The sequence below is a fragment of the Hypanus sabinus genome, chromosome 8, assembly GCF_030144855.1.
Source record: "Hypanus sabinus isolate sHypSab1 chromosome 8, sHypSab1.hap1, whole genome shotgun sequence".
NCBI lineage: Eukaryota > Metazoa > Chordata > Chondrichthyes > Myliobatiformes > Dasyatidae > Hypanus > Hypanus sabinus.
Genome location: NC_082713.1, coordinates 39527457 through 39551104, shown reverse-complemented (window position 1 = coordinate 39551104; position 23648 = coordinate 39527457). Strand labels below are relative to the sequence as shown.

At 39.3% G+C, this 23648-nt stretch overlaps 1 protein-coding gene across 1 annotated transcript in view; it reads left to right on the top strand.

Annotated features, from left to right (window-relative positions):
• The window catches only part of arhgap20b (Rho GTPase activating protein 20b), a 99940-nt gene extending 88689 nt beyond the window's left edge, over window positions 1-11251 (top strand). The window contains exons 14-15 of the mRNA XM_059976988.1: window positions 2241-2358; window positions 6555-11251. Coding sequence (XP_059832971.1) covers window positions 2241-2358; window positions 6555-8284 — 1848 coding nt within the window. The 3' untranslated portion in view covers window positions 8285-11251. The remainder of the gene's footprint in view (window positions 1-2240; window positions 2359-6554) is intronic.
• The last annotated feature ends 12397 nt before the right edge of the window (window positions 11252-23648 follow it).

Below are 23648 nucleotides of genomic sequence, written 5' to 3'. Positions count from 1 at the left end.
CACTCATCTATAATCCCTGACCATTAAGCACAATTGTAGATTCTAATCATGAGGAAATTGTAATTTATTAATTTATAATCTGTAATTTAGTTTGTAATTTGTAATTTATTATTTGATAACATTTATCATAATTAGAATCAGATTTTCTTCCAACTGTCTCATAAAAGTTCAATACAAGTTAATTCATGTTATTGGACACAGACTGAACTCTGAATCAGAGGACTTCTTGGATTTGTAGTATGATTCCACATGCCTGTAGTTCCTACATACTGGATGTTTGGGGTACAGACAAGTAAACAGATTGGATAAATTCCTGTCATTGTTACCCTTGAAGACTAGTGCAACAGAGTCACTACTTACTAATTCGATTAGTCCTGACAAAGGGTCTGGGCCCAAAACATTGACTGTTCGTTTCCACGGATGCTGCCCGATCTGCTGAGTTCATCCAGCGTGTTGTACGTGTTTCTTTGACCCCAGCATCTGCAGTGTACTTTCTGTTTACTAATTCTATTGTTGTATGTTAATCAAATTCAGCCAAGGCAATAATGGATATCTGCACTAGAAATTTGTCTTTGTTGCTTTTGCGACAACAGCTGTTGTGCATTGTATTCTACATCTGAAACATAATTCTGGTGACTACAATGGAACGGAATTTCAGCAATTTTCAGTCACAGTTATGCGTTTGGCATATGCGGCCAGAAAGAACTTCATACTCTGTTAGCATTAAGTATCAGTGCATAACGTCAGCTTGGATGACATTTTCAGATCAATGGTGGGACATGAACATTGCCAACTAAGAGAACCTGACACTCAAATGGGAGAAAATTACCCCGTGGCTCAGTGTGAATGCCAAAGCATTCTTTCACTACCCATCCATCTTTAACTCCTTAATATAACTCAGTAATTCTGGTACACATATGATCATGCATCCCCACTGCTTCTGCTCAATGGGACACCATGCTACCTTTAGGCTCAAGGTAGACACGAGCAAAAGGTCAACTGTCAAATCTGGAAAGTCCATGCAGACTCAACATCACAGAAGCTCTTACGTCACTGAGCAGCTTCAAAAAATTGATTAATGAACAATGCATTGAAACAGACAAAGATCCAGGTTAGAGATGTTTATCCTTTCAACAAAAGATTTCGGGTTACACAAACCTTTTCTCAACCACACAGGCTCTGTCAGTGTCACCATTCTTACCACTGGATCTTTCAGCCTCTTTCCATTCTTGGCACTTTGATCACCTCATTTCTGCCACTTGAGGTGATCTTCAAATACTACTCTGTCAAACCCTGCAGCATTATCATGAAGCACCCTTTTCTTTTCTTCTGCCTCATTCCCCATCTCTACAACTACCTCACCTTCCATACCCTCCTTGGTTTCTTTACCCCACTGTCCACCTTCGCTCTTGTCCCCCCACTAACTCTTTACCCTCTTGCCATTTTTAATCCTTCTGGGTGGTGTTGCCCAGTAAATGTGCACAAAGCATGCCTCAGTTCTTAGTCAGCAGACTCAAGTTTATGTCATGGGACCTGAGCTTGCAAACCCAGCAGAGGCATTGTCAGCCATTCCTTTCGAAATTGGATTGAAAATTGAAGTAGAATTTTAAATTTTCTGCTGAATTTTCCCTTTGAATTGATCCATCAATTTTAAGTTAAATGGTTACTTAAGTTGATTAATTTTCCTAGAGCTTCTGATAATAGTTACAAGCTGTCTATTTCAAATCAGACAGTTTGCCTGTGGCTTTCAAGAAGAGATAGCTGTCCAGGAAACTTCCATGGATGTCGAAGAAAGAGAAATCAATGTTTTGTAATAATATTACTCACTTCAGACATTAACACAGAAGTTGAAAACAACTTTATAATTTCACTAGTTAAGGAACAACTTAATCACAACTATAATGTCCATATTGTGTGATAGCTGCTGTTTGCTAACATAGTCTAACTTTTTAATGTTTTCTATAATACACTTCTCAAAACAGTATACTTAAATACTGTCTCTCAACGTAAAGTAATCATTGCCTTCCACAAATTAATCAGTATCTATTTGTTCTTCTGCTTCATTCCTAAGGCACTATGCCTATGGGAAAGAAAATAAAACAGATTGTTACATCAAAGGTTATTACAGAGATATATAAGTAAAGTGGCTACTTTACTTGGAACCTCCTGCACCTAATCAAGTGGCCACTGAGTGTACGTTGCATGCAGTGATGAATTACATTCTGTTTTCTTTCTTTCAGGTGGCCATTCTTGTACAGTTCATGATTGAAAAGTCTTCCCAAATCTTTGGCAGTGGGCTAAATACTCTCTTTGTGGGATCACAAACTGTCCAGCGGGGCAATTCTGAGGACTCTCTAGGTTTGTGGTGTTTTGCTCATTGCTTTTTCGTGGACTTTGTTTGACTGTTTCTCAAGATTTAAAACAATTGCTTTTATCAGCTGGAATTCTTATCCATAAAATATCTACAAATAGTAAGTTGTAAAAGCCCAAGTGACAGAAATCTGACATCTGCTCAGGACGAGCTGTGATCGTTAAAGATCAGTAGTTAAAATTATAGTTCGAACTTGGAAATGAGGTGAGCAGAGCTGTGTATGTTGATCATGTACAGTACTCAGTCTAAATTGTTCTGTCAGTTTCTCTTAACTTTCTCTGAAGCTCTGCAGGCGTTTTCTAAATATGTGTTTAAATCTTAACAGATTTATCATCACTATTTCATAACTTAACATCTATTAGTCAAGAGCCCTTTTACAAAAGATTAAACATGTGCTAGGTTCCCATATTAGCTCTGTTGTGACTTAGCTGATAACACAATGTAAGTCGTATGTTTAACCTTAAAGGTGGAATTTTAAACCTGGAATACTCACTGATATTAAATCTCTGTGCAAGTGTTACCTTGCTGCATCATTCCTGCTTAACACTGACACAAGGTAAAGTAGCAGGTTGGTTCCACCAGCGTTTTGTGTGTGTTGCTTAACAGTGACTTCTCTAACTTCCGTTAATGCCCCTCCTCCCCTTCTTACCCCATCCCTAATATATTTAGTTTTTCTCCCCCTCCTCTTTTTTCTCTCTCTCTCTCTCTACCTGTTCTCCATCTCCCTCTGGTGCTCCCCTCCCCCTTTCTTTCTCCCGAGGCCTCCCGTCCCATGATCCTTTCCCTTCTCCAGCTCTGTATCCCTTTTGCCAATCACCTTTCCAACTCTTAGCTTCACCCCACCCCCTCTGGTCTTCTCCTATCATTTTGCATTTTCCCCTCCCCCTCCTACTTTCAAATCTCTTACTATCTTTCCTTTCAGTTAGTCCTGACGAAGGGTCACGGCCCGAAACGTCAACTGTGCTTCTCCCTATAGGTGCTGCCTGGCCTGCTGCGTTCCACCAGAATTTTGTGTGTGTAGCAGGCTGGAAAATGGGGAGCAGGATGCCAATTTTCTAGGTACATTATTGTTACAAGAATATTCTAGTGGTTCTGCTTCGTACAGTCCTTGAGTATCCTGCTTTGGGTGATTACTGGTTACAAAGCCCTGAATGTGGATGCAGCAGCAATGCAAATTAATTTCTACCAGTGTATTGCCTGCACTTATCAGTCTTCATTCAGTGTATAAAGCTCTTAAACCAGGTCACACAGTCAAGATTCTTTGTCGTGCTTTGAAAGCATTGTCCAGGTTGGGCTATCCATGAATTGTTTAGAAGTGGGGTTAAACTGAAACATTGTCTATTCTAAATAAGAACAGCAACAAAGACAAAACAGCAAAAAGGTGCAGTGAAACAGAATGGTGCAAAGGTACTCGAGCAAGCTGAGTGGTGTAGGAAGAAATGCTGAAGTGACAATAGCAGACTAGCTATGAAATGTAGAATTAAACTGGCTGGGAGCATGGCTGAATAATGAGGGCGGGGTTGTGAAAAAACTGATTGGTTCAGAAGTCTGATAGTAGTGGAAAAGAAGCTGTTCCAACTTTTAGATTCCCAGAAGTATCACAGAAGTTAGACGAGAGGAAAGGGAATGGCCAGGGTGATGGGTATCCTTCATGGGTAACCTTTACGAGATAATGACTGTCAAACTAAACTGGATGGAAGGAAGCGATGGAAGGAATTTGAAGAAGAACAAGGGAATTCAGTTCAAACCCAAACGTTCCAACCTACATCACTTAAGCAGATTATTTGATCATTATTATTTATATAAACTTGTTGAGTGCAAACTGACTGTCATCTTTAATCAAATTGCATTGGTGAATGCACTTTAAAAAGTACTTTACCAGCTGCAAAGCACTTCGGACTTCCTGAAGTTATGGAGAATCTCTTCCCCAGAAGTCATTCTAATTTAATACCAGGTTATAGTGTTATAGTCTGTATTGCCTGTAGTAGGGGTACATTTGCCTTTTAGTTAGTTGTGGTGCCAAATAGAATGTTTTCTCCAGTTTTGATATACTGCAACTGCAATTTTTTAAGGCTATTAGAAAACAAAAAGAATAGGAGCAGGAATAAGCTATACACCCCCTCACGCAGGCTCCATTTTTCCACTGACTTCGGCCTCACTTTCTCATTGTTTCCAATAAACCTTATTTCCCTATGGTGCAAAAATCTGTTGTCTTAGCATTGAACACATTCAGTGACTCAGTCTCCAGGACTCTCGGAGAATTCCAAGGATTCGTGGCCCTCACAGGGAAGAAATTCTTCCTGAGTCTGATGTTAAATGAGCAAGCCATTATTCTGAAACTATGCTCTATATTTCTAGATTCTTCCACACCGGGAAACTTCTAAACTAGTGCCTTCCTTCCACCACCCTCCCAAAACCCCACCCAATAATAAAGGTTTTCCTTCCTTAGTAAAGTTTGTACATGCCGACTTTCTGTGTTTCAAGTGCACAGAGCACAGCAGCTTTTTGAAGTCTATTTCAATTTAAAATTTTACCAAAGAGAATAATCCCTACATTATAATACACCTGCCAAATTTTTATCCACAGTTAACCCACTTATGTTCCTTTGTAGACTCATTCTGTTCTTGTTACGTGTTCATTCTAATAGTTACACCCTGCCAGCCTTAAAATCACCCAATTATCTTCTGTTTTACATTAAAACATAATCTAAACCAGTTTATTCCATTAATTACATCCATGTAGTTAAATTAAGGAATTTAATTATACACTGCCTGGTGTAGACCTGAAGTACAGAGACTAATCTATGACAAAATGTGCTGATGTCAGATAGAAAGTTAGAATGCTCTTCTAATACAGATGGGACAAAATCTGCTAGAGTTTCTGTTTTATAGTCTAATAAGCAGTTTTTCTCACAGTGCATAATAGGAGTTAGGTTTGGGTTGGCTATGATAACTAATTGAACACCTTCCCTTGGAACACAGTCTCCACCACGTCTACATGAATATGTACAGTAGCTTTGATCATTTGTGGAAAAACACTGCAACAAGGTTCAGTATGTTCAGACAAAATCATGAAATCCATGTGGAAACAATATAACTTGTGGAAGATGGCGCAAGTGCGACACGGCGACGACGCTGTACGGGCAACAAGCAAAGTATGAACTATTCTATTAATAGACTCTTTCTGCACTATGATCACTGCAATCTACAGACTGTGATTTCCCTTTGGGAGCGTGCTTTTGAACCGTCAGTACAACCTGGTGTTTTTATGATTTCCTGATGGATTCAGTGAACTGGACTTTCGAGAATGCAGACAGCCACAGCGGCCACTTGGGGCCGTATCGGAGCAGTGGTGCCTGGCCCTGAGAGCAAAATATGAACTGATGTTTGGCTGGTTTAAGCGCTGAGCCAGCTTAAAAAGATCAGGGATGAACCACTAACGAGAGAAAATCTGCAGATGCTGGAAATCTGAGCTACACACACAAAATGCTGGAGGAACTCAGCAGGTCAGGCAGCTTCTGGAAAAAGAAGTACAGTTGACGTTTCAGGCCGAAACATTTCAGCAGGCCTGTGGTCAGAGAGTTGGAGAGCAGCAGGGGAGCAGTGAGAGATAGTTTCACTGAAGTCCTAATGAAGGGAAGATTTAAACTTCTTCAGGGAAGGCATCCCTGGACAAGACTTCACCGAGTAGTAATCCAATTGCAAACAAGAGGAAATCTGCAGATGCTGGAAATCTGAGCAACACACACATTAGGCTGGAGGAACTCAGCAGGCCAGGCAGCATCTATGATAAAAAAGTACAGATGGCATTCCGGGCTGAAATCCTGTTCAGATCCCTGGCAGACTCACTGTTCAACTCACTACTCTGTGAGGCTCACTCACCTCGGCGGTGAACTGGCTCTGTGGCTGTGAACTCACTTTCTGGGACTCCATGGTTAATGTTCTGTGTGTAATTTGTTTACTTTTTGATCATTTGCACAATTTGGTCTCTCTTTTACACATTGTGTGCTTGATTGTTGTGTGAGTTTTTAACAAGTTCTATTGTGTGTTCTGTAGCTGTCTGCAAGAAGATGAATCTTGAGGTTGTATATCATGCACATATAGTAGTTTGATAATAAATGTACACTGAACTTTGAAATTTGAACTTTGAACTTAATATATTTCTTTCAATGTCATTTTTACAGATGTGGACTCGATACAGCCACACTATTCTTCTGATGATACAGAGTCAGTGTCACCTGATCAAAATAAACAAAATCTTCAAAAAGAGCAGCAAAGAAACTCGGTCTTCATCGCCCTGAATGACTCCAAGCAGTATGCTGCTGAACAAACCGAGAACATGTGGAGTCAGCAAAGGTTCTTCAATGAAGGAGTGTCATCCAGGACGTTGCTAGAGAAAAGCGACAGTGGAGACCTCTGTGAGCAATCGGAAAACGAGTCCTTGTATTCTTGTTCCTCCGTTTCTTCACTTGCAGCTATTCAGAGCATTGAGTCAGCTCGAGACCGTTGTTCGTCAGAGCCCAGTGTTTGCCTGTCGCACCATCTTGCTTTGTCACATGAGCCAGTGGCCCGCCAATCCAGCTGCGATGCAACCATGACTCATGGCCATATTGATTACCTACAGCAGTTGAAAATGCTTCAGATTGAAAGCCAGAATCTATTAGATGATGGGAGAGAACTCGTTTCTAATAAAATGAAATATGCATTTTGGAGATCTCCTCAGATAAATGCCAAAATGAAGCAGCCTAACTCCCATAGACTGAATTTCTCAACAAGGTCAAGTTTATCTAGTCTGTCTTCTCCTACAACCTCTCCATCAGAATCATCACTTAGTTCAATAGATAGTGCCTTCTCTTATTCTGAATCCTCAATGTTTGGTCATAATGACTCTTTTCTCTCAATGTTGGGGAATTCTGGAAGAAACCAGGTGTCCTCATCTTATACATCCAATAGGTTTTCTGGTAAATTAGCTGGGGCATCGCCATCTTCAGTGACTTCCTGCCTTGATGATGTGCATAGGTATAATGGCACGGAGAAAGAAAGGAACATGGATTATGAAAATGAGGGAGAGGATTCTGCCCAAATATCAATGAGACACAAAAATCAAGCATCTTTGGACACCGGAAATTCTGAGAAAGATGCTGAATGTTTTACGAATGTGACATGTGTTGGAAAAGGTCACACGGAGAAAAATCTTGTCCCAAATAACACAGAGATGTTAAATGGAGAAAGTCACCAGGAAATAAATAGTTTGACTGTTCTAAATGCAACACAATCATCAGAGGACCCAACTAATAGTACTATTAAACGCACAAAAATAACCTTCTATGTGACTCCAGGAAAGATCTTACCTATACAGCACCAGGGTGATCAAGATGTGCAGAACCCTGAAGTTACTGAAGCTGAACAAGATGAGAAAAGCCACTATACCGTTTCAGCACCTAGAAAAGAGACTCTAAGATGTTCGTCACAGACTATTAAGCTCCACATCCCACAATCTGTGTTTTATGGACAGAATTCACCTTTAGTCCTTCAGTCAGTGGGCCGAAGACAAATCGTTGAAAGGTCCAAAGCCTCTGAGCAGAATATTACACCCGAGGACTTTTTACCCATAAGTCCTTCCAGAGACTCGCAGAGCGACAAGGACTGTTCCAGGCATTCTCACCGTGCTCAGCAATGCAGCAATAGCACAAGTAACAAAAGACATACTCTTCACATTGTAGTGCCTCCCTCGGTAAAAAGTACTGTCAAGGACTACTTCTTTCATAATGAGGCTAAACTCTGCTTCAGAGACGCTACAACAGTTGCGAGTGAGGTAGTTAGAAGCAGGCAAGAATGGCAAAGGAGCCAGTGCACCAAGACATATTTAGAAGACTTTGAAAATATTGTTTACACAGATGAATCTTACGTCTAAAAATTCTATCAGATGTTTTCATTACACCTGGTCAGCTCTTCATATTTTGTTACTGATATACCAGTTCCTACATAAAAGATGACATGGGTGGTACTTGTGTATATTAAGCACCGGCAGCATTAACATGGCCTAGAGGATTTTGTTTCAGTCATTAGCAATCTCCTACATGGTTGTAGGATATTCTCCATCCATTATTTTAATGGAAAAGCTAATTGCTTAAAGCCTTTTGGAGTATTGACAGAGGGCCAATTTTTACTTTTATATTGCTAATATTGAAAGAATCCTTGTCTGTATTTATATCATGACAATGTTTCTCACAACCACTTCCTCATTTTTGTTTCCCTCTGGCTTAAGCACATCCAGTTTTTTTTTGGAATTTTTGACTTCGATGTCAAGCTGATGTTGATGGCTTCCCTCCATGATATCTGATCCAAACTTTGTGATTGAGCACTCAATTTGCCTTTGTAAGAGTATTGCACTAACTGAACAGGCATTTGGAAAGATTACCATGAGGTTTCAGGCATGTGACTGGTCCAGTTATAGCCCTAAGCACATTGGGACCTATAAATCAGGTGCTGCACATATTGATGATTGAGGTCATAGAGTCACACAACTCAGAAACAGACACATCTGCCCATCAAGTCCACATGCTGACCTACAAGCATCCATTTACCACAATAGTGTTTAGTCCCCCCACATTCCATTAACTTCCCCTTAATTTCTCCCACTCACCTACACATTGAAAACAATTTACAGTGGCCAGCTAATTCACCAACCTCCACATCTTAGGGAATGCCGAGGAAGCAGAAGAACCTGGCGTAAGCCACACAGTCACAGAGAGAAGGTGCAAATTCTACAGCACCAGATATCAGAACTGAATGCTACCAGCTGGATCTGTGATGTAGCAGGTTTATGCGCTGTGCCAGCCTGTCACCCAACAGATATCTGCCTGTAGGGAGGAAATCTGCACTATTTAAAGGGGAAACAAATTCTACATGTATAGGTTTGCTTGATTACTGGAATGTTTGGTTGACCATTCCACCAATCGCCTTCACCGGATTGCTGGGTTTGATAAATATAGTCATAATCTCTATCACCAGGATATGCCATTTACTGTCTGTTACAGATGACCTCAATCGAGAGGAGGAAGGGGGAGACTATTATAATTGGCTTCTCATGAGATTAAGCTGTGCAGGTGTTAAAGGTTTGTTTATCCAGTGTGTGCACATGACTATCAGGCAAGAGCAAAAACAAGCCCGTTTAATGATTCTCGTTGGTTGTCCTGGAAAGCACAACAGAGAATGCCATTAGATTGGATATTTATTTGCTCACCTCTCTGGTTTCTTGCCTGACTTTATACAGATCACGCAGTGAGAATGAGAGAGTATGGCGCTCAAACCCAAAACTTTGGTACATTCCTTTTACATGTTTTCCACTTGGGTTTCTTGTTAACAATGGTACCCATTTCTCAATGTCATATAAGGTGTTGATAATTTTTATTTTGAAAAAAAATGCTGTCCCTTTGTTCCTGCATGAACAATACTGATTGTATAGTGTATAGAGCAGAAGCAAATGTTAAACTATTGCATTTATTTTAATTTGAGCTATTAGCTACCTTGAATGTTACACATTTTGAGGAATATCTTAGATCACCATATTTATTATAACTAATGAACACTAAAGTTTTTTTTATAATTATATAAAGTTTTATTAAAATTAGTTAATTCTATGTGTCATTGTAACCTGACTATGGAGACAAGGTCAAACTCTCAGTGGAATAATATAAACTGAACTCAGTCAGAGTGGGCAAGGGAGAGGAAAAATAAACAGACTCACATTATTGTGTGCTAATTGTAGGAGCACATGTTTGTCTGGATGTTAATTGAAGATAACACTGGGTTTTAATTTGACAGCCCAATAGCTAACAGTGAGCAAGAATTAATTGTCTCAACCTGCAGATAAAGAATGACTACCCACAATATATCGTTGCTCAATGGAACCTAATCCCAGTAATAATTTGAACCACAATAAGATGACAGAAAACTATGGGGCCGGTATGCAAGGAGTTGGGGCAAGTGGAGTGGAGAGGGACGGGATTGAAACGTATAATACAGCAATGCTTAGCGCAGCTCAAGACTTTGAGAGGTGCAGTAACCTGGATAATAGTGAATGGGTTCTACATTCATTTGGATTAAACACTTCAGAAATTATTGGCAGAAAAAAATGATAGTTATATTGAGAGATTTGAGTTTCTGGTGAGAGTTTGTATGGTCACCTAGGCGCAGTGGATGTCAGAATAATTGGAACAATGCTTGAAGAGAAAAATGGTAATTTTCTTTTCATTCTGGGATTAAGTAAAGTATTTTTCACCTATGCTATCCAACTTGCCAATAAAGTCATCAAATTAAATGGCATGGAAACAGACCTCTTGGCCAGCTCTTCTATGCCCATCAAGGTGCCTACTGAGCTAGACCTATTGCCTGCATTTGACCCATATCTCACTAAATCTCCATACATGAGCCAGTCCAAATGTATTCTAAACACTAATTGTCTGCAGCTTTCATTCTAATCAGAAAACTCAAAGCATCTGCTATCAACCTTCATTGTAAACTGTACTGGAACAGAAAAGAAGTGTCAGACATGTTTATGTAATGACTTCACATCACGGTAATTATTTTTGTGTTGCACTCTCCTCATGCTGATGAGGAAGTTACTGCTATTGTACCAAAATATGATTGGATTCCAAATAAAAGGATGCAGCTGCTTCAGGTGAGTGCTCTTGCTGTCTGCTACAATAAACAGCCTGAAATTCCAAACAATGGAAATGGAGAAAGATGTTGGCAGATAAGTTTCTGAATGATATTGAATGGCTTCCCACTTAATTTCTGTTATACATATCTGGTTACATAGAGCTGTAATCTATTGACAACATTCTTAACATGAAGGGAAAAATTGTCAATAATAAAATTGGATCATAGGTTTTGACTTGTCTTAATTTCTCTAAACAAATCAGACACTGTAGTGTTTTATTTTTGAAGCTGTCCTTAAATTTAGATTTATGGTATAGTGAAATCTTTGATTATGTTTTGTAACAGCAAAACATAAAAACTAATGTAAAGGAAAACAAGTGAACAGGACATAACTTTGGTGTGTTTATTTTTACTGTAAGCGAGGTGCACACATAATGTGGTAGTGTCAAGACATAAGCAATTCGTGTATTTTTGCATATAACCATAATAAATTAAATAAGCAATGAAGAATGCTGAATCAAACAATACATTTACAAGATTGCTCAAATAGTACTGAAGTATTAAATTCACAGAACTCCTCCCTGCTTAGCTATAAGATGATGAGAGGCATTGATCGTGTGGATAGTCAGAGGCTTTTTCCCAAGGCTGAAATGGTTGCCACAAGAGGACACAGGTTTAGGGTACAGGGGAGTAGGTACAGAGGAGATGTCAGGGGTAGGTTTTTTCCTCAGAGAGTGGTGAGTGTGTGGAATGGGCTGCCAGCAACGGTGGTGGAGGTGGATACGATAGAGTCTTTTAAGAGACTTAGAAAAATAGAGGGCTATAGGTAAGCCTAGTAACTTCTAAGGTAGGGACATGTTCAGCACAACTTTGTGGGCCAAAGGGCCTGCATTGTGCTGCAGGTTTTCTATGTTACTATGAACTCTAACTCAATATAGAATGTATCTCATATGTATACATTGGATCTGATATAATACAACTACTATACAGACCTCCTCAGTACAGTAAATTTTAAATTGTCCCATTCGGGCCTGAAGATTTAATCACTATGGGGGATTTCTTACTCTTATGGGATAGTGCCTTTCCTGACAAGGGGAATCACTCTGCTCGGCAGGTGAAACTTGTGGCTGTGAGAACAACCTCAGATCCTGGAGCCTCCTTGGTTGTGTTTGTAGGAGTTGACTCTAAGACCGCAGAAAGAGGTTCTGGCCATCTTTATTCTCCTTTTCTACTCGGATCTTACCTTTTCTCACCTTCCTTTTTACTTCTTGTGTCTTGTGAGTATCTCTGAATTTGCTAATTTCTTCAGAAATTAGGTCTCATTCATCCTCTTCCATTTCCACAGAACTTGCGTTATCCTCCTCTCTTTATCTATTTTTTTCTTTATATGTTGTGTATCTTGAACTTGGGAAGGTTCTGTTAGTTCACTGGAGTATTCTCTTATTAATCTTTTTCTTGGTCCCTTTATGATTTGGTCTCTTAAGAAACATGGAAACAGAAAACCTACAGCACAATACAGGCTCTTCGGCCCACAATGCTGTGCCGAACATGTACTTACTTTGGAAATTATCTAGAGTTACCCATAACCCTCTATTTTTCTGAGCTCCATATACCTGTCCAGGAATCTGTTAAAAGACCAGATCGTATCCTCCTCCACCACTGTCGCTGGCAGCCCATTCCACGCACTCACCACTCTCTGCATAAAAATACTTATCCCTGACATCTCCTCTGTACCTAATTCCAAGCACCTTAAAACTGTGTCCTCTCGTGTTAGCCATTTCAGCCCTGGGAAAAGCCTCTGACTATCCACATGATCAATGCCTCTCACCATCTTATACATCTCTATCAGGTCACCTCTCATCCTCTGTCAACCTAGTCTCATAATGCTCCCCAGGCAATATCCTTGTAAATTTCCTCTGTACCCTTTCTATAGTTTCCACATCTTTCCTGTAGTGAGGTGACCAGAATGGATCACAGTACTCCAAGTGGGTCTGATCAGGGTCCTATATAGCTGTAACATTACCTCTCGGCTCTTGAACTCAATCCCATGGTTGATGAAGGCCAATGCACCATATGCTTTTTAGCCACATAGTCAACCTGTGCAGCAGCTTTGAGTGTCCTATGGACTCAGACCCCAAAATCCCTCTGATCCTCCACACTGCCAAGAGTCTTACCATTAATACTATATTCTGCCATCATATTTAACCTATCAAAATGAACCACCTCACACTTATCTGGGTTGAACTCCATCTGCGACTTCTCAGCCCAGTTTTGCATCTATCGATGTCCCACTGTAACCTCTGGCAGCGCTCCCCACAATTCACTACACCCCCAACCTTTGTGTCATCAGTGAACTTTCTACCCATTCCTCCACTTCCTCATCCAGGTCATTTATAAAAATCGTAAACAGAAGGGGTCCCAGAACAGATCCTTGAGGCACACCACTGGTCATCAGCCTTCATGCAGAATATGACCCATCTACAACCACTCTTTGCCTTCTGTGTGCAAGCCAGTTCTGGATCCACAAAGCTCTCCCTCTCACACTGTCTCTGAGCTTTCTCTATTTGTGAGCAAACGCCCCTTCATCTCTTCAGTTCAGTTCTCACCCTCCCCAGCAATTCTAGTTTAAACTCTCCCCAATATCCTTAGCAAACCTGCCTGCCAGGATGTTGGTCCCCCTCAGATTCAAGTGCAACCCGTCCTTTTTTTACAGGTCCCACCTGTCCTAAAAGAGGTCCCAATGTTCCAGAGATCTGAATCCCTGCCCCCTGCTCCAATCACTCAGCCATGCATTTATCCTCCATCTCATTCTATTCCTATACGCACTGTCACGTGGCACAGGCAGTAATCCCGAGATTACCACCTTTGAGGTCCTGTTTCTCAACTTCCTAACTCTTTGTAGTCTGTTTTCAGGACCTCCTCCCTTTTCCTAACTATGTTGTTGGTACCACTTTGTAGCACGACCTCTGGCTGTTCACCTTCGCACCTCAAGATATTTTCTCTTGATTTCTGCATCCTCAGCCTCATCTGATGAATCCTCTGTTTTTGTGTCTCCATTGACTCCTTTCTTTTTGATCTTCCATTCAGCCAGCTGGGCTTTGGTCTTTGCATCTACTTTTACAAGTAGCTTTTTGTCTCCCACTTAAAAGTTCATGCAATAACCTTAATGCACACAGAGTAGATTCTGGTTCTTTATACTTACAAATGCCAAATGCTTGCAACTTTGCTGAAGCTCCTTGAACTCTGTTCCAACTTAAAACCAAATCACATTTTGCAAGTAACTGCCTGATTACCATCTTAGAAGCTTTCTTAGATATGTTCCCGATAAAAACTGTTATAGTCAGACCACGGCTTTCCTCACTCTAACACTTCCTCTGAGCAACATGTTCCTTCCTTAGTCTGCTATGCTTTCCAACCAGAGGCACAGAAGTTGAAACCAACTCCTGTTTACCTGCTGTTAGGCCACGGTTCATGGTGTACAGCATGGAGACAGTTTGGCATCATCCAGTATGTGGCATGTAAATAGTGGATGAGTCTGCAATCAAATTGCAGTTGTCTCAGCTACTCATGCCCCCACAATGCTGACCCTCCTGTTTTTACCACGTACAAGTTCAATGTGGCTTATTGATTCTTCTGTTTCATTGTTCCAAATGTCATTCCCACAGGAATTACCTTTTCTTCAATATAAGTTCCCAGTTGGATATCTGCAAAGTTCAGTTCATTATCTTTGAAATGCCATTCAAAATAATCTTGTGGAATTACTGAAACAGCTGAGCTGGTGGCAAATTCCGCTTTAATTTATTTGCTGTTCACTACTGTCCACTTTGCTTATTGATTATTAATTTTCACATCATAAATTTCAATCCTGTCTCACTCTCATCGATATCAGATTTTCCATCAACAACATGCGGATTAGTGCTGTTTTTGAAACAGCAGCTTGACTTTCATCTTTGTCTCTTCCATGTGCAGTCCATTTATTTTGGACCTGCCTGACAGGCTCTTTCAATGTGCCCTACTTTGTGGCATTTTTTGCAAGTTTCACTTTGAAACCTGCATTGGTCTGGTGTAAGTGAACCCCTGCCACAATGGTAATGCAATTTGCTCAGCCAGGCCAGTTTTCGCTTAGACATTGCAATTTTGTTCACACACTTTTCAGTCCTGACTGCAACTCAATTGCATCTCTGTCTGCTGTTTCCATGGATACAGCAATTTCAACTGCTCTTTTAAATGTAAACTGTGCTTCAGTTAGGAGCTATTTTTGAATGATTTCTTGTCAGATTGCACAAACTAAATGATCACTCAGTACATCGTTAAGCCCATCATTGAAGCAACAATGCTCAGACAATCTCTTCAATTTGTCCACTGAAATGGACTTTCCTTCCTTTTGATTCTGCTTATGAAATCTAAAGCATTCTGCAGTCAACAATGATTTTGTTGTAAATGTCCCTGCATTACTTTCATGGTATCAGCAAAGTTCATTTTAGCTGGTTTGGTTGGAGCAGTTACATTTCTAAGCATTTCAAGCAATTGCATTTCTAATGCCTTTAAATCCAATGCACTCAGCAAAACTAGCACTTGTTTCTCATTGGCTATTCCATTTGCTTTAAAATACTGCTCAATCCATTCAATCCATACAAAATTCAGTTACTTGTTGTGTAATCAAATACATCAAAATTCCCAATATAGCCAGCCATTTCTGCTTTTTGAAATTTATGATTAGTGTCACCATTATTTATAGTCCTGTAAATTTGTTTGTTTTCTGCCTTGTTTAAGAAGTTGACTATGTGCGACTCCTTTTCTAAAATGTATGTGTTGCCCTGTTTTTTTTTACTCAACCATTTCTTGCTGCACTTTTTAAAAAAAACCTTGAACATCTTGCAGTGCTTCAACAGGCAGATTGTCATCTTGGGTTCATTAAAATTTCCTCCTTGCCATTGCCATGTTTTGTAACATTAAAACTAATAGAAAAGAAAACTAGGAAGCCAGGAGATAACTGGTGTATGTTTGTTTTTACTTAAAGCAAGACACGCACGTACAATGTGGTAATGTCATGATGTATGCAATTCATGTATTTTTACATATACTGTAGCCAGAATAAATTATATAAACACAAAAAAATGCTTAATCAAACAATAGATTTACAAGATTACTCAAATGTTACTGAGGTATTAAATGCACACAAACTTTAACTGAAAGGATAATGATTTGTGGTATAGCATATAGTGTTGGAGTTGTGAGTGAATAGCAGTAGTAGAATAGTGACATAATAATATAAGCAAATTTTGGCCATTTGCTGAAGTGATGCGCTCTTTAGTTAATCAAATATTTTGGCTATGGCCTTTATGATGGATAGTTCTATTCTGTTCATTTAAAGGTCACTGTCATATGAGAAGCCAAAGAAGGTAACTTTAACCTATCACTTGATGGAACTGAGATGGGTCAGTGGAGCCTGAAGTAATTTCAGGTAAAATACAAACACACTCCTTTCCCATATACAATTTAGATTAAAATTACCAAGTACACATTCCACTCCACCTCACACCAACCCTCCCCATTCATCTTCCCTGAAACCCTTTGTCACCTTTAGTTATACTTTATTTGTTGCAACACTTTCTCTTTGCGTTAGAGATAACCACTCTGGTTCCTATCAAAGGGTTATGAACCGAAAGTCAGCTCTGGTGCTACTATTTTAAACATCTGCAGCTGTGAACAGTCATGATATTTAACAAGCCATACTTTGCACCCTAACTTCTTCCATAGATGGTACAACTTCAGAGAGGATTGTGCTCCGAAGCTGGGAACGAACTGTTACTTGTTTGTGCAAATCTTGTCCTTAGACATTCCTCAAGTACAAAGTGTAATAATAACAGATGCAGAGTGGGTCGATTAGCATCTGAGAAGGGAAAATAGATTATTGCTTCAGGTTCAGCCATTCGGATGAATTAAGCATTTTGTTTTCTGACATCGGTTGAATTGTATTTTCACTTTTTTTTAATTGTACTACTTACAGTACCTCTTCATTTGAAACAGTTTATATAGTATAAAGCTGGTAGTCATGTACTGTGTTAGAATTTTCTTATTTCCTTATGATATCGGAGGCTACTTAGTCTCTCAAGTCTCTACCAGATTTGAGACCAACTCCATCAATTCCATTCCTCCACTTACTTCCTGACGCCTATTCTCTCCCACCTGGGGGAAGACCTCTTTACCAAAGGTAAAGTGTGCAAACTCCACAAAGAAAGCAGCAGTGATCAGGATTGAACCTGGGACACTGAAGCTGTGATGTAGCTGCTTTGTCTGCTAGTCCAAGTTTAAAGTCAAAGTTCATGTGTGCTAGAATGGTAAGTATCATTAACATTCAGACATGTCAGGAGTCATAGAATGAATAACTTTTTCAAAAGCAATGAAGTTCTTCCAAGCCTAATTACTAGGTTTTTTTTTCTGTACAACAAGATCCAAATAATAATAACAAATGAATGATAATTAATTCTGTTTGAAATTCATGTCAATTCTTATATATACAAGTTCTTGGGAAAATCCTAGTTGTATTTCTAAACAGAAACATATTTTAATTCAGTTATACAATAATATTCCTCTTATTCTGGCTACAGAAAGCCATTGAGTGATACAGCTTAGAAGGAGATTAATTGGTTTCATTATATATAGGCTTGTTATTTGGCTAAATGGTCTCTCTTCATCATTCTTCAATAACTACGTTTTTATCTTGCAAGTATTTATCAGATTCCCTTTTGAAAAATAAAATTGAATCCTTCCTCCACACTATCAGGAAATGCATTTAGAAATTTTTCCTCATTTCTACACTGGCTTTTTTTCTAGTTGCCCACTGTCAAAGGATACAGTTTCTTCCAATGTGCCCTGGGCGTTCTCCACTACCACTTTTACATCGGTCCTTCCTTTCCTTCCTCTTTCTTCCTTTTATGAAATGACTAAACCCAGCCTCGGTAATTGCCCAAAATTATTGTAATTCCTTATCTCTGATGACCATTGAGTAAACTCCCTCTGTGCTCTCTCTAAGGCCTTGACATTCTTTTCCAAGCATAACATTAAATGTTCTTGCGCAGCTGAGATTCATCCAGCGATTATAAAGATTTATAAAAACAAAGTTTACATGAAGACCTCCTTAACTTGTCCTGCTGACTTCAAATTGCTGTGTGCATATACACCTCCCTCTGGCAGATCTCTCTGCTCCTCCACTGCCTTTCACATTATATTTTACGTCAATACTAATCCAGGTATGGGAAAGGGTAATTCAGAATTATTCTTGGCTTTCTAGTCTTTAAACAATAAATTTAATTGGCAATTTCCTTTAATCCAAATTCTAAGAAGTCTATGGTGCATTGTAGACGGGTCATATTCTGCATGGAGGTCAGTTACCAGTGCTGTGCCTCCGGGATCTGTTCTTGGACCCTACTCTTTGTGATATTTATAAATGACCTCGATGAGGGAATGGAAGGATGAGTTAGTAAATTTGCTGATGATACGAAGGTTGGGGGTGTTGTGGATAGTGTGGAGGGCTGTCAGAGGTTACAGCAGGACATTGATAGGATGCAAAACTGGGCTAAGAAGTTGCAGATGGAGTTCAACCCAGATAAGTGTGAGGTGGTTCATTTTGGTAGGTCAAATTTGATGGCAGAATATAGTATTAATGGTAAGACTCTTGGCACTGTGAAGGATCAGGGAGATCTTAGGGTCTGAGTCCATAGGACACTCAAAGCTGCTGCGCAGGTTGAATCTGTGGTTAAGAAGGCATATGGTGCATTGGCCTTCATCAATCGTGGGATTGAGTTTAGGAGCCAAGAGGTAATGTTGCATTTATATAGGACCCTGGTCAGACCCCACTTGGAGTATTGTGCTCAGTTCTGGTCACCTCACTACAGGAAGGATGTGGAAACTATAAAAAGGGTGCAGAGGAGATTTACAAAGATGTTGCCTGGATTGGGGAGCATGTCTTATGAGAATAGGTTGAGTGAACTCGCTCTTTTTCCCTTAGAGTGATGGAGGATGAGAGGTGACCTGATAGCAATGTATAAGACGATGAGAGGCATTGATCATGTGGGTAGTCAGAGGCTTGTTCCCAGGGCTGAAATGGCTAACACGAGAGGGCACAGTTTTAAGTTGCTTGGAATTAGGTTCAGAGGAGATGTCAGGGATAAGTTTTTTACTCAGAGAGTGGTGAGTGTGTGGAATGGGCTGCCGGCAACAGTGGTGGAGGCGGATACAATAGAGTTGTTTAAGAGACTCATAGACAGGTACATGGAGCTCTAGAATAGAGGGCTATGGGTAACCCTAGGTAATTTCTAAGGCAAGGAAATGTTCAGCACGGCTTTGTGGGTCAAAGGTCTTCTATTGTGCTGTAGGTTTTCTATGTGTTTAAGTTTCTATTATGTGTGGATGAGACTGTCTTCCCTTTAGAGTAAGTACATTTTAGAAGAAATTATCATCTGATGCAATTTAGCTCATTTATCCAAGAAGAAGTATATAATGTTCCCTGCATTGCCTTTCATTAAATGCCCTTATAAATAAATTGAGGCTTTTGGTCTTCACTGTGCAGACCATTCCAAGGTATCAGAATGACTTAATTGGAACTTTCAAGATTTTGAGGTAATTGAAAACATTCAACTTTTTAAGTTGTTCTTGGTGATTTTTAAACTTGCATTTCCAGTCATTTGAACCTACCAGCAAGAAGCAAGAGCTGAAAAGAAAGAGAGGGGAGCCAGGAGTTTGCAAACTGAATAGTATTGCTTGTGAAATTGCTTGATAAAGCTGGTCACATAGAGTTGGAGGTCCATGAACAAGTCTTCTTTGGGATATTGGAGGCGGTGTGATTCAGTAACTTATAATTCCTTGGAGGTATTATTTCAGAGGATTTGTCCTGAGACCAGAACATGAGTGACATTTCAAGGAAGGCACAGCAGTGCCTCTATTTTCTTAGAAGTTTGCACAGATTCAGCACATCACCTAAAACTTTGATAAACTTCTATAGGTGCCCAGTGGTTGCATCACAGCCTGGTATGGAAACACCAATGACCAAGAATGGAAAAGCGGACAGAAAGTAATGGATACAGCACAGTCGATCACAGGAAATTGCATCACTACCATTCACACCTACAAGGAGTACTGCCACAGGAAAGCAGCATCCATTATTAAGGACCCCTCTATCCAGGCCATGCTCTCTTCTCACTGCTGCCATTGGAATGGAGGTACAGGAGCCTTGGATCTCACTACCAGGTTCAGAAACAGATACTACCCTTCAACCATCAGACTCCTGAACCAGTGTGGAAAACTTCACTTGCCTCAAAACTGAACTGATTCCATAACTTTGGTATCACTTTCAAAGACTCTACAACTCAGGTTCTTAGTTTTATTTATTTACTTGTTCATTTATTATTTTTTAATTTCTCTCAGCTTCAGCTGGTAAAAGCCTGGGGTATGGACATAGCCAAGTATACTTATTTGTCATTTGCTAGGAACTTTCAGACTATTCTTGTGGTGAAAAAGAATCGAGTGCTTTTCCAGCATATATGATGGATAAACTTCTCAGGCTTCCAGGACGGTACAGGTATCGATTATAACTAACATCTGGATGACAACCTCTGCCATCTTCTTCAGACATCATCCCTGAAGAAGATGGCAGAGTTTGTCATTGAATTGTTGGTTATAATCGATACCTGTATCTGGCTGGAAGCTCAGGAAGAGATTATTTTACCTTGTTCATGTTCCAAAGTCTTTCAATTTCCTCTTTTAATTCAGCATATTTCTGGTGTTTTTCACTTATTGGTTTCTGTAAATCATGTTTGTTTGGAATGGCTATATATATTAACTAAGTTCTTGCTGGTTTATCCTGTATTATCATATCTATGGTTATTATGGATTATCCTATCTGTAATACCTGATTGGTGATAATATAATTTGTGGTATTTTGACTCTAAAATGAGATCAGGCTTGTATTTATAGTAAGGTGTGATTTCATTTATGAGTTTGTATTTTAAAGCAATATTTTGATGAATGACTTCTGCTGCTTGATTGAGTAAGTAATCAGATTGTGTTGAACTGCAACAGGATCATATAATATGTTGGATTAATTTTCTACATTTATCATGAGTTTCTATTGTGTATTTTTGATAATATTTTATGTTAACCTTTTGGTCCTGTCTTGCCACAAGGAGCCCTTCTGTTTCTGAGAAGAGATCTCCATCTCTGAGCCAGGCATTCAATTGCTTCCTTGTTGACATCTAGTCTGCTCAGATTGTGGGGATGTCTTCCATGGAGTGTCATGCTCTTCCATTGGTTAACTTTTTTCTTCAATAATGATATCTTCATTTTTCTGGGTCGTACTCTCATTTAAGTTTAGTGGAGTATACTTCGTATCAGAATTGCATATGCTCGTGTGGATACCCCTTTTTGTTGATGAAAGTATATCCTTCGAAGTTTTATCTGACTGTTGTATAGATTTTTAATGACTGTTATTCCTCTTTCCCCTTCTGTCCTAGGTAGTCTTAATCTAAGTGCCTTGGAATGTACATAATGTTTTCGGAAATTTGTCATTTCAGTTCTTATTTTTCTTTATAAATTTGCCAGATCGGTTTCAGACCAAGAATACATTAATATAGGTAGCAAAAGTGTTTAGCTTCTTTGTTATATTTTCATTGTTGAGCTCTGTTTGGCAGATTTTCTTAAGCCTTGAAGTAAATTCTGTCAAAAGTTTTTCCTTTATCACACTGTTATCTATTTTCTTTCCTTGTTGATATCACAGATTCTTTTATGTATCATATTCATTCATCGGTTGTACTTTATCTGCTCTGTTCTGTGTTCTATTAGCTCTATTGCACCTTCCTTCCAGCTTAATGTTCTAAATTTATCCAGTCCAAAGTTTATGTTCATAACTTTTGAAAATAGTTCTACTACCTGAATTAATTTCTTCTTATTTTTTTTTGTATTTGTGTAGTTTGTTTTCTTTTGCACTTTGGTTGCATGTTAGTCTTAGTTTGTATGTCGCTTTTCATCGATTCTATTGTATTTCTTTGTTCTACTGTGAATATCTGAAAGAAAATTAATATGGGTGTAGTAAATGATGACATATACGTACTTTGATAATAAATTTACTTTGAACCTAAAATTTTTAGAAAAGTTTGAGAATAATTGTGTACATTTCCGGATCTGTTAGGGAATAAGCAGTATGTGTTTTTACTAAATGGCTTGTCTGTGTTCTTCAAAATTTTTATGTTCGTTTTTAACTAAATGACATATTTCTCATAAGTAAGTGATCTGCAAATCATTTTTTATTTATTGATGATATGCATATTTATATTCTTTGACTGTGAGCTGAAACAGTAACAGAAAGACAGATAGACATTTTATTGATCCCAAGGGAAATTGGGTATCGTTACAGCTGCACCAATCAAGAATAGTGAAGAAATATAGCAATATAAAACCATAAATAATTAAATAATAATAAGTTAATCATGCCAAGTGGAAATAAGTACAGGACCAGCCTATTGGCTCAGGGTGTCTGACACTCTGAGGGAGGAGTTGTAAAGTTTGATGGCCACAGGCAGGAATGACTTCCTATGACGCTCAGTGTTACATCTCGGTGGAATGAGTCTCTGGCTGAATGTACTCCTGTGCCTAACCAGTACATTATGGAGTGGATGGGAGACATTGACCAAGATGGCATGCAACTTGCATAGCATCCTCTTTTCAGATGCCACTGTCAGAGAGTCCAGTTCCACCCCCACAACATCACTGGCCTTACAAATGAGTTTGTTGATTCTGTTGGTGTCTGCTATCCTCAGCCTGCTGCCCCAGCACACAACAGCAAACATGATAGCACTGGTCACCATGGACTCGTAGAATATCCTCAGCATCATCTGGCAGATGTTAAAGGACCTCAGTCCTTTAGTAAGTAATATTTCAGCTTTAATAAGTAATATTTCATCTTTATTAAAGTAGGAGCATAGAAATGTCCATGAAAGAAACAAAGTGTGTAAATTGACAATTTGCTTTGGGCTGTTTCCGTTTTTTAAACAGACAGACCATCATGTCTTTAACTTTCAAATTTAATATGGTCTTTGTTATTTCTGATTATCATTATTGTGAAGGTTGCTAGCAATGAATCAACTTGAATTTCTTCTATTATGTCATGTACCCTGTGGCGGGTTAAAGAACTAGCAGAAATAGAAAACACCGTGGAGTCTGGTATTGCTATAAACTAATGCTATTTATTAGTAACTATGCAATACAGTAATATAATTGCAGATATATCAAGCAGGATGGCAATGATTTTATATATAGTGCAGAAATAGGAAAACCAAACTTCTGCAAGCCTAGGGGTAAATGGATACAGTCTTACGATGATGTGAAGTTCAATTCAGTTTGTGGTATTGACTCGAGTAGTGATGGAGAGAGAGAGAGGGAGAGTTTTGAGTCTTCAGGAAAGCTGATGCCGTCGATCGTCCCGCTGCCCTCCGAAATCCTTTGTCCTCGAAACCGACTGTGACCATAACAAAGGGGACCGTTCTTCTGTGGTGGAGTTATTAACCCAGGCGAGGGTTGGACACACGAGTAACTCCCCACCGGTCACACCCTTTTCACAC